The sequence below is a fragment of the Meleagris gallopavo genome, chromosome 7 (assembly GCF_905368555.1).
Source record: "Meleagris gallopavo chromosome 7, MGAL_WU_HG_1.1, whole genome shotgun sequence".
Classification (NCBI taxonomy): Eukaryota; Metazoa; Chordata; class Aves; order Galliformes; family Phasianidae; genus Meleagris; species Meleagris gallopavo.
In genome coordinates, this window is record NC_139410.1 from 11930821 (window position 1) to 11946827 (window position 16007).

A 16007-nucleotide genomic window follows, 5' to 3' on the forward strand; every position below is an offset into this window, starting at 1 on the left:
TTCAAAAGTTACCAATTGTGAGAACATGAAGCCCATAAAGATGTGTCGTTACTTGGGCACAAATTCAGCATGAAACTTAAACATGACTTCACACTAGGTCAGTCTCACAAATACTACTAAATATCTATATCTGAGTTCCAGAGAGATGCATTTTGGTACTAGTGCATACACCAGATGCAAACAACAAAAAGAACTAGAAAACTAAGACATCAACGTCCTGCTCACAAAGAAGCAAAATCACCACATTCTTGGTGATACCAGATCAAGTATTCACAAACAGACCAATAGTCTTGTACAAAAAAAAGAATGGCACTCACCCAGCTGGGGAAGGGGCTCTCTGGCTGTGCAGCACTCCTCGTCAGCAGCAGCCCAGGTCCAAGAGATGCTCTCCCTTCAGAGGCTGGCCCTTATAATGAGCCCAGGGGCTCCACCTGCGCCCTCCTGGTCAGCTGGGGAGCACAGGAGCAAACAATCTGCCTGTGCTCCCTGGGCCAGACACACCCCTTCACCAGGTGCTCAATCACCACTTCAAGCCCTGCCCAAACCATTCCCCTACAGTCAATCAGAAAAACAACTGAAGAACTGCTAAGTGCCTGAATCAGACATTGAAATTTTGGGGGGTGGTCTTAATGCTCTGTTTACCTAGCATAGTAAGGATCTAGTTCACAGCTGAAATGTGCAATACTAAAAGTAAATCAAGCCGCTTAGAATGAGATTGTTCTAAAAAGTTGAATGAGTGCTTTCATAGTTTCAAAATTATGAAATGTATTAAAAATAAGCATGACCATATAGTAGGTCAAAAGGACATGCAAACTTTTTTTTCTCAGCCAACGTAAAACATTCAGCATCTAACTGCCACCAATTAGATTCTAACAGCATGATTTTGCTCATCACCGAGTCACCTTTACTTGCTTTTGTACATGTAGATATGCAAATGTACTGACAAAATCCTTTATCCATTAATGTTAATAAAAGCACCAAAAGCCTCTCCCATCAGTTTCAGTGAGAAAGTATTTCAGCAGGCATTTTCCATTGCTGAAATCTCCACAACCACGTTCTGAAGTTTCAGCAATGCTGCTACTGAACAATGTGGTATTCATTAACAGTAGCAAAATCTATACCAGTGAAAAACTCCCCTTTTAAGTAAATAATTCCTTGGGAATTCAGAAAAACATCTCTTCTTTTCCTTCCTGTACATTTTGAGTGCATCTTCATCAATTCTCTTTCCAAGGCGATTTCTATAGTTGCTTCTCATACCACAATTTCCCTTCTGCCCTAGTAGCCACTGAGCATTCACAGAGGAGGTTTTCAAACAGACAGAATTGAAGCACAGAAAAATATCTGAACTACATAACAAATCTTTCTACACTGTCAACCACAGAAGTATTTCCAAATTTTTACCAGGTTTTCTTTAATAAACATTGCTAGATATAATAATGTTTTAAAAAGTTAAGTATATATCTTCTTATAAATTTGACTACAACATTAAAAAAAAATTAAATCACACCTAGGAAAGGAGTATATTATTTGGAATAGAAAAAGTCATGCTAAAAAATTAGCCATTCTGTAGTCCTCAATGTATTTTATTACTCAAAGTTTCAAGGAAATTTGCATGCTAGACAAACACAAGCTTGCAATAAATGAGTATGGAAAACAGTATTTTTGAGTGTAAACAAACATACACTAGCAGTCTTAAAGTAGAATGTGCATAAAACCTTATTCACAAACAAAACAATCTATATTTTTCATGAGTACAATAGCATGAAAAGTGAGACTGACGAAGTCAACTAGGAAAACATTCTTGAATCATAAAAATATGTTAGAATAGGACTTATATATAGTTAATTTAAAGCTTTGCTTTAAAACGAACTTATTCTTATAAATCTTTTTTCAGCTTTAAAGCTTTATTCTAAAAATTAGCCTTTCTATAAAAACCATTCCATTAAAATTCTGCTTTAAAAAAATCAGTTTTATATTAGACAAAATATTAAATTATACAGGCACAATTAGTTGAGAGTACTATAAAAACTCATATTATAACCCTTTATTTTCCAGTGACTTGTAATACAGTCATAAGATTCTTTGTCAACTGACAACCATAGGAAAACTCACCCATAGAAATCAACTTTTATTTCAAAACCAAAAGAAAAATTTTAAAAAGTCAGACTGTATTTGACTTGCAAAAGAACTTAGTTTCCGGCTGGTTTAAGTACCCCTTTTATTTATGCTGGGAAATATGCATGTATATATGTTTTGGGGAGTTTTTGATACATATTTTTAACAATGAGTAGTTTATGATGACAGCTTTTACATTTCTTTCAGATATTTTATTTAAAAATACAACAGTTCAAAGTGCAGCTTTATCTCAATACAAACTAGTGACCCTTGACACTTCAGAAGGTTAACCAAGAATAGGTTTAGATTTGGAGGGAAGGAATGCACAGGAGGTACAGTGTGCAATTGCAGAGTCAGTAGGGTCTTTCATAAGCTATTCTTATTTATCTAAAAATATATACTGTACAAGTGTAGAATTTACAAAGACTTTTACAATAGGATACATTATATAATGCATTGAACTGCAGATGTACAAATGAGCGCAGACTGTGATGAAGCTTAATTCTCTGCTTAAAACTTTAGACAAATGAAAAATTGAAATTGGTTTTATAGTGTACAAACAATTTCAGCACTGGGGTTTCTGCTTCCTAAACACTTTTTAATCAAATAAGCTGTCATCATAAAAACTGAAAGCAAATAAAAAACACCAAAACAAAACCAAAGAAAAACAACAAAGAAACCAAGCCAAAACAAAAACTCAAAGACAAATACAACCAAAACCACAGAATATTAGACTTCTTTCCCAACAAAGTCATAAAGCATCAAGTGCCTAATAAGAATTACTATGGAATACTTTATTTTTATTTTTAAATTCAGCTTATGTAAATATCTGTTTTAAGCAGATATTTTAACTTTAACACATTGGATGCTGCTTCAGGTTTGTTTTATTTCAGTACTGTACTGACTATTTAAAATAAAGCTTGAACTACAGAACACAAAATCGTAACCAACAGTACGCTCTATTAAAATCCAAAGAAAGCACAGGGTCTCAAATTTAATGTTGAAACACTACAAGAACTCATTGTTACTTGTCTGTATTATAACATTTCTATCCCCTCCCTAAGGAATGTCAAATTAACCTATGAACTTTACCAATGAGCTGTTTAAAAAAAAAAAAAAAAAAAAAAGAACAAAAGAGAATAAAGAAAACACTAAACTTACATTTCTTTCGGAATTTGAGGATTCATTATAACCACCACCACGGTAACCAGGAGAGACATACTTCCTTACCAGGATGGTCCATTATTGCTAGATAACAGCCCACAGTGACTTTTTGTCCAAAATAACTAATTTTGGACATGATTTCAGGAAAAAGGATCAATATAAAACCAAGTACGGTTGTATTTCATTTCAAAAAAGCACTGATCTGAGTTCTATCATACTATATTAATCTCAATACCACTCATTAGGCAAATATATACCATATTATGTGTTGAACAGGATTTACATATGTACAAACACAAAATACAAACACAGAATTCACCCCAGATTAATATATCTTAATTTAATTTCTAGTGTAACAGAATTATTTTTTGCACTTTAAGAATTATGTGGAAAAAAATGAGAGTAGGCACAATTAATTAATACAGCTTCTTATTTACCCGATTATAGTGCACTATTATGCACTGACAATCTCATTAAAACACCACACTATTCAAGCCCATTTGTTTCGATGCACAGGCGAAGCCTAGTAAATAGGGTTCTATCTAAGTGCTTTAAACTCAAATGCACAACTTCTGCAGCTTTACACAGTAGAACAGTGCAATATATAACGTCCCATATACCAGGAACAAGAGTTTAAAGTTGTACCTGTTTCACATTAGACTGGCTTTGTATTTTCTGCAGCTCTAGCACTTCAACTGCTTTGTCTATGGCCTCCATTTGTTCCCTTTCCTTTTCCAGATGCTGGCTATTTAAAAAAAAAAAAAAAAAAAAAAAAATTGTTTTGGTGGCTAGCTCTCACCTGGTAGAACAATACAGTTTCTAAGTAATGGTACAGCAGAAGTTCTTCTTGAGTGTCGGTTCACAGTGCTAGGGTGACCCCGATCTCCACTTACTTCCCAGCTTCTGACTTTGGAAGAAGCTCGCTCTGGCTTCTTGGGAAAAGATCCCGAAGTGCCTTTCTGTCTCTTCTCGGGAATACTTGTGACTGTTGAGTTCAGAAAAGTCCTTTTTGACTTCCTCCTCACGTTTAATTTTTTAGCATCGGGTTTTTCTTTCTTAAGGTGTTTTCCCACTGTATTTTTCCTTGTTTGGTGCCTGTGAATGGAGAACGCTGAAGATCTCTGGGCACAAGGAGAAAGTTTCCTTCTCATACCCTCTTTTTGTTGCTTTTTAGTTCTGGAAGTTTGTTTGCCTGTTGTTACTCTGTTTCCTCTCCTTGCAACAGCGCATCTGACAGACATAGCTCCTGCAGCTTTTTTGGAAAAAGAAGGTTCTTTATTAGCGCTTTCTTTTCTCTTCCATATTGCTTTTGGATTCTCTCTCTCTAATCGATCACTTCTGATGGAGGTCAAAGGAGTTTTGGTAACTCTACTGTTAAACGGAGTTAATCTACCATCTCCTTCAACAACAGACTGGTGAGAACTCAAAGGTGAAATGACCAGCTGTTTAAAAGAGTTCTCAGAGTGACTAGATACCAGACAATCTGTTCTTTCTGTGGAAACTGAAGATCCATCTGCTTTTTGACTTGAGAGAGTATCATTCCCTTTAGCTGACTCTGGCAGACAAATTGCTGAAGATGAGCTATAGAAGTCTGACCGATTGAAGGACTTTGTTGGTGTGCCTTCTCTCTGTGCATCAGCTAATTTCCTCATGTTTGCATCAAAGCTGAGACTTCTGAACAGCTGTCGAACGTGAGAAGGCTTTTTGGACTTTTCCCCAACTGAACCCTTAGGAGGCATTTTCAGAATTCTGTTTGTCAGTGGGTCATAATACTTGAAAGAACACTGTTTGTATTTATACCTTATAGAGTCCTTGCTATCTGTAGAATTACGATTTTTCCTCATTTTGGGAATATCTACAGGTTTACCTTTACACTGTTTCATCTCTGGACACGAAAGTACATACACCACTGTCTTGGGCTGCACAGGGCTCATAATCTTACTATAGGACTCAGGAAGCTTAAGGGCACATAGTCTAGTTTTCATGTTTGGAGTCTTTTCATTTTCTGGCCATATAATGCTTGCTTTTTGATCAGATGGATCCGATTCTCTTCTTGCCATTTTTCTTTTTGTTACAGGGTAGTTCAATAGACTTGTTTGGGTGCCATGGCTGACTTTAACCACCTGACATCTTGAAGCTAGGCGCCATGTCCTTTTCCTAGGCGTTTTAAGAATTTGTGGATTGCATAGCCTATCTGAAGCTAAAGATGGATTATCAAAATCAAAGCCACCACTTAAAGCATCATTAAACTCTGGTAGTGCTTTAACTGATGCAGTTTCTGTTCTATTACCCTCAGCAGTATTGTTCCTTTTTTCATCTTTCTGCTTTTTTTTCTTCATTCTCTTTCCTGTACAGTTGGCCGAGGATTCACTGTCAAAGTAGCAGCGAAAACGACCTTCCCTGAAATCACGCACAAGTTCTTCAATTTTTATATCATCTTCGTACATAATCTGAGACCAAGTCTTTCCCACAAAAGAAGGAGGCACATGAGGCAGAGCTGGAAGAACTGCTTCTTCAGGATGAACTACTACGTTCTGTTTCACTGTCTCTATTTGCTTCATTGACTCGCTTTTTAAAACAGAAGAGAGCTGTGTTCCGTAGTCTTTATCTTGCAGACTTATTTGGACCTCTTTTAGCAATTCTAAATCTTTTATGGCTGCCTTGGGTAAGTCTGTTCCTGACTGAATAGGTGCATCACAGTCAAAACTCATTTCAGAGCCCTCTAAATCAGCATGATCCAGAAGTGATGAAAAAGTTGAACAGAGATTATTCTCCTCTTTGAAATGAAGTTCTTCATATGCAGTTCCATGGCAATATTTCAGAATAACATTTTCAATTGTTTCATCCACTGAACTTGCATCCCCTCTGTTCATCTTCACATTTTTGCATCTTGCTAGTGGTGGGGAAGTCCCAAGACCTAGGGCGCTGCTGATCCCCACAGTATCCCTGAGACGGAAATCAGACACCAAAGTTTCATCCTGAGTTTGTAAACCATCTCGTATTAAAAGAGGTTGACCTGAGGTAACATGTAAAGTATTCCTGTGGCTGCACACAGGATTCTGATGCAAAACTGAAGGGCATTTTGGGTGAACCAGTGCCAGAGCAGGCTTCAACTCATTCCTAATGCATACCTCCATTCCTGTGTTATCACATCCACTATGCAGAATACGATTTGATGATGATGATGAAGTCTTAATATTTTTTTCTATTTTACGATTAACAGAAGAACTATGAACTGACGTATTGACAGAAAAATGTTGAGGTACTGGGCTCACAGCTGTAAACTGGCCTTCATGGCTATGATTTCCAATTTGAGCATCTTTAAGGACACTGCATTTCTCATTGCTACAATTGCCCATAGACACCCGGGATGTTCCTGTAACACGTTCCTTTTCAGTTACTAATTTTTGAGTAAATGTCGGCGTTACAGAGGTTTTCTTTGTGTGCTCACGAGATAGGTATGGAGCAGAAGAGCGCACACTGTCGATGGACTCCTGGTCTTTGCTGGAGGTCACCTGTCTGCCTCTATTCTTCTTTTTCTCCACCTCTCCTGAAGAAGCAATTCTGGCAGACACTGGAGTGATAGGGAGTGGCATATCATCATAGGTTGGCCTAAGAAGGGTTAAAAGAAAATCCTATATAAACACTGTAAATATGATTTTATATATATATATGTATATATATGTATATATATATATATATATGTATATATATATAAATATTATTATTATTTTTTAAATAATTGCACCTAATGAACAAACTCAAGACACTAGCTTTACTACTTCAGCAAAACCATTCCATTAGAACATGGGGGAAGGAACGTTCCTTAAAGCTAAAGACAACAGTTTTAGTCCAGTTACTTCGTTACCCTCTTCATGCAACTAAACATTAAGAATGGCCAAACTTACAATAATTTTAAAAGTAGAACAAAGTTAGAGATATAGAGTTTTCCTTTGTTGGAAGTTGTGAGCTCGAAAACAAGTTATTTCTTTGGTAAAACTATAATTTGTTAAATAATGAGCTTTTGTAAGGAAATGGGGCATTATAACATGGCACAGTATAAAAATACTATGGAGTATAAGTGCCTGCTTCCTGCGAAACACAGCTGCCTGATAGGAATACTGCACACATTACCAAGGAATTCCATGTTCATTGCTTCTCACAGACATACCACAGCTCTGACTTCTCTAAGAAGCTAAATTATGATCATCCAAGCTCACTGTGGCAACAGCAGACTTTCAGGTATTCTAGAACTGACAGTTCTGTCTTCAGGATTGCCTTGGATAGAAGTGTTTTACATCTTGCAGAATTAACAGAACAGAGAGATACAGACTATTTCTTTTATGCATCTTTAGAACACTACAGGTTTAAATGTGTGTAGCAGATGACAATTGTTTTTATATGTAGTAAATACAACTGAAAAGAGAATATGATGCTTCACTTGACAATTATAATCAGACCGTACTTTTTGTCGTGCATCATCTGCTAATGGAAGTACTGAGAATAAATTCCACTCTATAGTAATTTCCTTGGTTGTAAGCATTTAGTAGTCAACATGCGCAGAAGTCTTTGAAGGACTTACAGGTATTAATTATGTCCAAGTTTATAAAGTTATTAATAAGCCAGATGATACCAAGTATCTAATTAGACACTTCATACTGAGAAACAATGACAGGAGATCTTATGATGGTAGCTACGTCTCAGTCTTTTATTGAGAAATGACAGATAAAAGAAGAATTCTCAGATTAGATGATCTGTTTTATGGTTGAAAAAATAATAGGTTTAGGTGTTTCAAAAAACATTTTCATTTTTATTTAAAAGTAAAGTTTCATTTGGTCTCTACAGATTTGACAAGACTTAGTGCACAAAAACAAAAAAAACACAAAACCGTACTTCAGTGGTTTACCACCAGAACAGAAAAGCAAAGCAAAGCAAAAGAAACTTAAAAAACACACACCAATAATCTACGCTTGAAACCACCAATTTCAAGCCAAGATAGAGCTCAAAAATGGCCCAACATTAGATTTTGTTGGATCCCTTCCAGTTTTTCATGCTTTTCCCCCAAGCCAGAAGTAATTAAGAATGCTTCCAGCCAGCTACATACTCATCACCTTTTAATCTCTAATCACATTTTCCTTAGCTAGTTTATTAAGCCTCATAGAGGAACAGCCCAAAATCTGGAATTTTGATAGATGTGACATGACAGATGTTATCAAGATAGATGATTTTTCCCAGTTCGCAAGGTCTGTTATGGTGTCAAAGATAGCCTGATGTGATTTTTCTTGACTAAACTCACTCATCAATTCACAGTCTTCTAGATTCTTATAACGGTTCACTTATGCAATTATCAGGGAAACAGCATAACTTAAGCAAACAGGTAAGGTAAATAAGAAGGTCCTTTCCCCGCCCCTACTGATAACTGACAATCTCTACATTTGTTTGTTTCCCAGTTTTTCTAAAACATCATTATGAAACATTCTCCATGGCCTCTCAAAAAAATAACTACTAACAGCTCCAAAACTCATAGCAAAGATCTCCCTGGCTACATAACAAGTGCTAAAGTATACTATTTAGAATGAAGTCATTTACAGAGTATTTTACTTAATGGAGTGATGTATGTATCAACTGCCACTACTTGAGATTTGAGCTAACAAATATAGCAAGCACACTGTTGATGCTTAACTACACAAGATAGTTGCAAGTAGTAAAACAAAAACTTCATAGCAATTAACTGAAGTAATAGCACAGTAGTAAAATAGCTGGAAGATTCTAAGATCTTATCACTTTTATGGTTTCTGAAAAGGAAAAGCTGTGTCTTACTGATCTCTGAACCATGCAGTAGGCAGTGACAAAGGTCTCTGGGAGTATGTTAGAAACACAAATAAATAATTATGCAGGGGGGAGAAAAAGCAATCTAAGACCAAAAACTGATTGCTTATATTAAATAGGTTGAACAATCACTCTTCATCATTACAAAAGATCAGAAACAGATACCCTCTGGTTCAGGCTGTTCTATGACTCACTTGCCATTTTTGTAATGAACGACATAGAAATGATTACAATTATCCTCTGAATATAAAGGAACGCAGTGGGAAGGCCGAGTTAAATTTTAGTAAATAGCAAGGAATAAAACTTGCAACACATTTTGCTTGAGCCTAACTGGCCATATCAATTTACCAACAGCAGTACACAACTCCTCACTGCTTGAAATGCAAGTGTTACTTCAGAAGGAAATGAAGAAAAGATTATGACACAACGTGTAACATTCCTTCCCTAACTCCAAAAATAAAACATTTTTTCTGAAAGGTGTATAATCACATAGAATTCTTGATAAAAAGAAAAAATGGAGTAGAACGAATAGAAGTACAGATAAGGGTTATTAGGATTGACTAAGCACAAGAGAAAATCTATGTAACACATTAAAAAAAGGGATTATTATCATATGAATGTGATGTAATCATATACATCAGATGATCAAATTATGCCAGCCAGCTGAACTGCTGTGCCCTACTGAGACATGCACCTAAGCTCTTAGGTAAAGCATTTTTGGCTTAACTCCAAAATCTTATAAATCAGAATTAGATCTAAACAGAAGGCCAGAATAAGTAGAATTTTCTTTTTCCTTTTTTTTTTTTTTTTTTTTTTTAAACTTTGTCACTTTAATTTTTAGTGAAACACTCACTATCTGGATGCTGCTAGAAAATTGAATATAAATGGATTTTGTTATGGATCAACTATAGCAAGTTCCCAGGTTCTTCATTCACTTAGCAGACCATGTGTGATTTTCAGAAATAATTTATAAGCAAATACCAAGAGGAGGAACTTCAATTCTGAAGTGAGGTACTTCTGGTAGTTTTACTACAAATTACTCCCAAAATCAGAGTAAAGATTTCTTAAATGTTCCTTATTACTTCTTTAATAAAAAAAAAACAAAATCACATAAAGAGGAAAGGATTTCCTCTGAAATTCAGGAAGAGGTAAAGTTCAGATAAGATGCTTTCTTCTTCCACACCACTACTAAAGAAAGTGGTTCTGCAAAAACAAATCAAGTCTCACAAATATTTCTGTAATTCTTTTAAATGATAATCTTAAGATCCTTTGTGTGAATTCATCTACCGTATGATTTGTATGGGTATTCAGTAACTGAGGGAAACAGTTTATCAATCCAAGTGATTCAATTCTTATTTTAGACATTAGTTTAAAACCTAACACTTTGACTCAGTCATTTTTCAGAGCAGAATCACAACAAAAATCTTTTCACGCTTTTCCATCTTTAGTTTTCTTCTTCCAAACTCTGTATGTATGTTGGATTATTCCTCTCACACTGATCATCCAACCTTACCTAGATTTTGTGCATTATTTTTCTTATTCTGCTCCTTCTTCCAGCAACTTAAAGGAACATGGATAGCTTGGTTTTCCTAATTATTAGGTATTATTCACTGAATGAAATAACCTTGTATTAGCAATACCTCAAGAGATACCTGTCTTTTTTCATTTGAATGTTGGCTTAAAGCATAGACAATATTTTCTCTATTAGAAATATAGAAAGAATACTGAAAAAGTTATTTATCAAGATACACTCAGTTCAGACCAGAATTTTTTAATACCTTGCAGAATATAACAAGGAATGAGACTTAACTAATTTCCTTTCAGCTGACCTTCCTACAGGAAGATGTTTATACTCCCTCTTATCATGCTAAAACATGCACATAATAAATAAAAGAAACACTTTTTGAAATCTGAGCATCAACAAATCGGCCAATTAATGCAATTTCCACAAATAGCAACTCAATGTGTAAACTGTAAGGATAGTGAAAAAATAAACATAATAAGCATATAAACATTCACCTGACATAATCCAGAAACCACTATCACATACCACAAGCCAAAATTATGAACCACTTCAATACATACCATAAAATAGACTGCAAAATAGATTAATATTAAGCCCAGAATGCCTCTATTTTAAGAATTTGTAAATGTATGTCAATTGTACACTCTGCTAATACACTATCTGACCTATATATTAGTACTTTTTGTTAGGTCTTTACATGTAATTGTTGTCAGTGTGGCTGTATCAAATTCATAAGCAGTGAAACGAAGTTTGAAAGCACAAAGACAAAACTAAAGGAATACACTTGGGCAATGGTTATGTAAATACACTCGTTTCTAAATTCCGTTCAATATAAACATTTAACCTCAAATGGGCAAAATGTACTGTTCAGGGACAGAACAGTATAAAAAAACCTCACAATACATGTAGACTACAAGCAAATATTTAAAAAGCAAACAAACATTATTATACCTGTTGTCATGGTATCTGTGGGGATGATGCTGCAAAACATCTTGCAGGAAACGCTCCATCAAGCTACTGGTACCCATACGATTCCTGCAGTAAGTGGTAAAATGTCTGTGCTGGGAGCTAAAAATATGCTGAAGAAAGACAAAACATAACTAGTTTAATATTACTGTTAGCATACTGATCTATTCAGAAGAATTACTCCCCAGGTAAAACATTACTGTCACAATGAAAATGCTTCAACAAAAAGAAAAATCTTCAGCCTTTTCTACTTTAAGGCTGGGATTCAATGAGATTTTTAAATATGCATAGGGAGATGCAAATAATACTGAAATGTGTTGAAATCCCTTCAGAAGTGAACCTAAATCAGCCACTTTGCTGCTCACAAATCTCTCGTGACAGGAACAAATACTGTAAATGATTCATAGATGATGATTAAGAATATTTTTTAACTTCATTTGAGCAAACAGCTCATAATTTACTCAAACTAAGGAGAATTTTCATAAGCACAGATTAAATGGTTTCCACTCTCTAGTTAAAAAAAAGTCTAGAAGACAAGAAACCAACAGATTAAAAACAGATAAGTTAATAGTTGATCAAAAGTGCTCAGCTTTGATATCTAATATCTAATAACTCTAATATCTAACAGTATATGTGGTTCTCAAGGTAAAAGCTGCAGAAATAAATCTAATGAGGGTAAAGCATAGTAGGGTGACACTTCAAAAAGGCAGACTGCAGCAACCATGCCGTAATACCACCTTCTTTATAAAAGGTAAGAAGGATTTCCTCTTCTTTGTATGCACAAAGAAATAGTAGAACTCACAAATTGATTTATTTCCATTCAGAGTTGGTCATTCAGTCCAGAAAATGATATTCTGTAAATTTGCAAAGCCTATTGGTACTTCTTGTTATCTGCTGCCGAATTATGCAGTAGCCTTCTTACCTGTTCCAGATTACTGTAGTGTACATGACAGCAGTTGCAGTACCCTTGTCTATTTTGCGTGGTGGATACTCCAGGCCGAGGATGTTCTTGCCTTCTTGAATGTAAACTGAAAGAAGCAGGTAATATTACCAAGACATTTCATTAAGAAAATGAGAAATGTTGGCTTGTCAATTATATTCTTAACATAGACACTCAAAATACCCACCTTGTTATTGCAAAATTAACATTTCTGTTTCAGAATTACAATGGCAAATACTATTCCCAAAAAACCTGTTTCAGAACAACAGATAACAGGTTGAAGGCACAAGTAGCACAGACTGTAATTTGAGTTAACTACAGTCTGAAGAGATCTATCAGTTCAGAAGATTCTTTTATTTTTCTATTTTTAGCCTTCTGAAATTAAAAACAAATAAACTGAAAACTAAGAAATTCTGACAACCACATAATTGGTTTGGGGCACTATAGTGCCCTTCCTCCAGAGTTTATAATATGTGTAAACATAAAAGATCTCCATGATACACTTATCTACGTTGCATTACTATCAACCATTACACAAGATAACATATATGGTTGAAAAACAGATTATTCTTGTTTTACTTTGTGTAAGCATGGATGTCAGATTATCATCTTACTTACCTGCTATTACTGTCCTGTTGCAGTGAGCCTTCAACACCATGTCTTTCCATTCCTATTAAGAAAAAAAAAAGTTTTTACCTGCAGTCAGTTAGTTCCCTTACATTGTATTTGTCAAAAATAATATTTTAAAGAAAGTTTAAACATTAAAATAAGGATTTAGAGAGATCATTTCATCCTCAAAGATCCTCTTTGAGGTTCATAAAATAAGCTTCACTCTTTCATGGTTGAAGTGAGCAGGTATTTTTCATATTTGTCTGGGATCAAGATTAAGAAATCTACATTCATAAGACTGTTCCATCCATAATCAGAGAGCTAAAATGCAGCTTGTCTTAAACCAGTTCCATACTGAAATTTAGGAAATCAAATGAAACAACTGAAACTATTAGGTGAACTGATATCTATACTGATGGTTATTATGTTAAAATAAACAAACAAAAAAAACAACAACAAAACCTGCACTAAAAACCATCTAGTTTAAGTGTCTCACCTTGTGCTGAAGAAGCAGAAGCCTCATCAGATGGTTTGATTCTGTCAAACATCTGTAAATAAAAAATGAAATAATTGAGAATTAAAATAACAGAAAAATAAACAAACCAGACCCATCTTCTAGTCCATCTTTCAGTCCAAGCTGTTTGGATGTACTATATAGTTTCAGCTGTAAACCATGACTTGATTTAAATTAATCTGCATTGTAAAAAGCAACTTCTACTTTACTAGGTTACCGCAATATTACATTTAACAAAGCACACTTCCTTTGACAGGAATGGGACAATTTCTGGTGTAATTAATGAAACTAAGTGCTATATTTATGAATACAGCTTAGACTGTGTTAGGCTTTTAAGCAACAACCTTATCAAATTCATTTAATTGCTTAATTTCTTAAGTTATCTTTGCAATGAATATAAAAGACATACTCTAATAAAAAATATACTAGACCAAATGAAATAATCATCCATGCTGGGAAAGAAATACTTATTGTTCAGAAGACCAGCAAACCAGTATTGAAACCCATAATTTTTAACTGAAATACAACTACAGTAACATGCTTTAGGATGCCCAAACATAAACAACTTCTAACACAATCCTTTTATGTTACAGAATACAAAAATAAAGTCAAACTTTTAGGTACAAACCTTAGCGTCGCCAGCCTTCCACCATCAAAGATAATTCCAGGCTAGCAAACAATAAATGTCAAACAGGAGGCCATTTGAAGTGTAGGACACTTGTCTCTTCTCATCCCATCTGTCAAAAAATTAATTTAAAGTGCCTTTTAAAATAGAGCTAATGACATGTTTTCCTTGCCCTTAGGCATGCAAAATTTTCTGTAATTCTTTGCAAACAGGTCAGACAATAAAACAAATAAACCTATTTTTTATGTCTGTAGTACATCTATTTTTTCATTACTGCAGAAGTGTTTCCTCCTAAATGTTAACTGTTCCTACCAGAATAACTTTCTTCCTTCTTTCTTCCATGCACTCTCTACATATTAAATTCTGCTGATGCTGATATTCAGGAAATGAAATATGCTTCTAGAAGAAAAAAAAACAACAAAAAAAAACCAACCAAACCTCTGTATTAACCAAACTGAGTTTTACTCATCAACCTACTCAAGAAAAACATTTTCTTTATTCATGCAAACTCACCAGACACTGCAATAAAACATCAACTGAAACTTTCACAAGATATTTACAGCTTTTTATGAACTCACCATTACATACTCAAGGAAGTATTACAATTTCCTTACTACAGACATAGAAAGAGAGAAATACCTCAAGAATTTCCACAGTGCCTGTCACTAGTGTCTCCCCAGTCTTAAAACTCAGGACTTAGAAACAGGAAAGTGGGACCCTCACACAGAGTCAGCAGGGGCACCACAATTATCCTGCCTCCGAACTGGATGACAGCACCATAACTTAAAGGGTCTCATTTCAACTCAGAAATGCCAGACAGCAGCAACTGGAGCACATGGATGGGTAACCACTACAGGGGTTCATCGCTTCTTTTATTTCAAGGAGTAATTTCAGTGTCTGTGCTGTACTGAGGCTTTACTCGCACACATTAAACTGACTCACAAGTGGTGTAACTTAAAACTGCAGAACTATTAAAAGAATGGAAATACTCCAGTCTGTGCATCTCCTCAGCAAGTTCCTACTGTTTAGGAGATTGACTGGACCAGATTTCCTCACAGAAGACGAGCACACAACGTCAGACCTGTACATGCACGTGCTGCCAGTAACAGAGGCAAATGTCTAAGGAGAACCTGCAGGGATACTTCAGGAGCTGATGGGAGAGGAAAAACAAACTGCCTCAGCTCAGTCTTCTGTGAGAAGATCAACATAAAGGATGAAGTAAAAAGCTGATCTGAAGCTACACACAGTCATTTGCTACCTGAGGTCAGGCACAAAGCACAGCCAAAATCAGGCACGCCCAGCTGCACTCTCACTTTATCAGCCCTGAAAACCCACACAGGATTTCTCAGATTTGCAAAGTTCCAGCTTTGTTAGGCTGCTTCTGACTGTAAATATCTTAAGCTGCTGAATTAAAAAGTAAATCGCATCTGGGTTAGCATTAGTTTAGACATTCTACCACTGGGAAAAACGAAAAACAAAAGCACCGAAGAAACTCTAGTGCCGCTCTCGTACTGCAACAGGTAAACGAGAAAAGAGCAAAAATGACGGCCCTCGGGGCGGGGCCGCGGGCAGCTCCGAGGGCCGGGCAGGGCCGCGGTGCTCCGAGGGCTCCGCCAGGCACGGCCAGCCCTCCCCGCCGCAATGCCGGGCTGCGGGGCGAGGCGGCGGCTGAGGGGGCGCTGCCGGCGCCATGCCCGTGAGCGCGCGCGCGCGCAGGTCC

The 16007-nt window shown here is 35.9% G+C and overlaps 1 protein-coding gene across 1 annotated transcript; it reads right to left on the minus strand.

The window, feature by feature from the left end:
- Positions 1–1562: 1562 nt before the first annotated feature.
- On the minus strand, positions 1563–15740 carry ZDBF2 (zinc finger DBF-type containing 2). The gene is made up of 7 exons (XM_085228539.1): positions 14600–15740; positions 14291–14399; positions 13645–13696; positions 13158–13209; positions 12522–12627; positions 11585–11712; positions 1563–6891 (listed from the first exon to the last, which is right to left on the minus strand). The coding sequence occupies exons 3-7, from the start codon at positions 13694–13696 to the stop codon at positions 4068–4070; spliced, it is 3162 nt and encodes a 1053-aa protein (XP_085084665.1). The 5' UTR covers positions 14291–14399; positions 14600–15740; the 3' UTR covers positions 1563–4067.
- Positions 15741–16007: the final 267 nt, after the last annotated feature.

What these genes read in the sequence shown, in the direction of transcription:
- ZDBF2 (XM_085228539.1), bottom strand. Translation starts at nt 13,696, where the DNA reads ATGTTTGACAGAATCAAACCATCTGATGAGGCTTCTGCTTCTTCAGCA. An exon ending in ACTACAGTAATCTGGAACAG is followed by an intron (nt 11,713 to 12,521) that starts GTAAGAAGGCTA and finishes GTCTTTCTTCAG; the next exon opens with CATATTTTTAGCTCCCAGCA. An exon ending in CACAGATACCATGACAACAG is followed by an intron (nt 6,892 to 11,584) that starts GTATAATAATGT and finishes AACCCTTCTTAG; the next exon opens with GCCAACCTATGATGATATGC.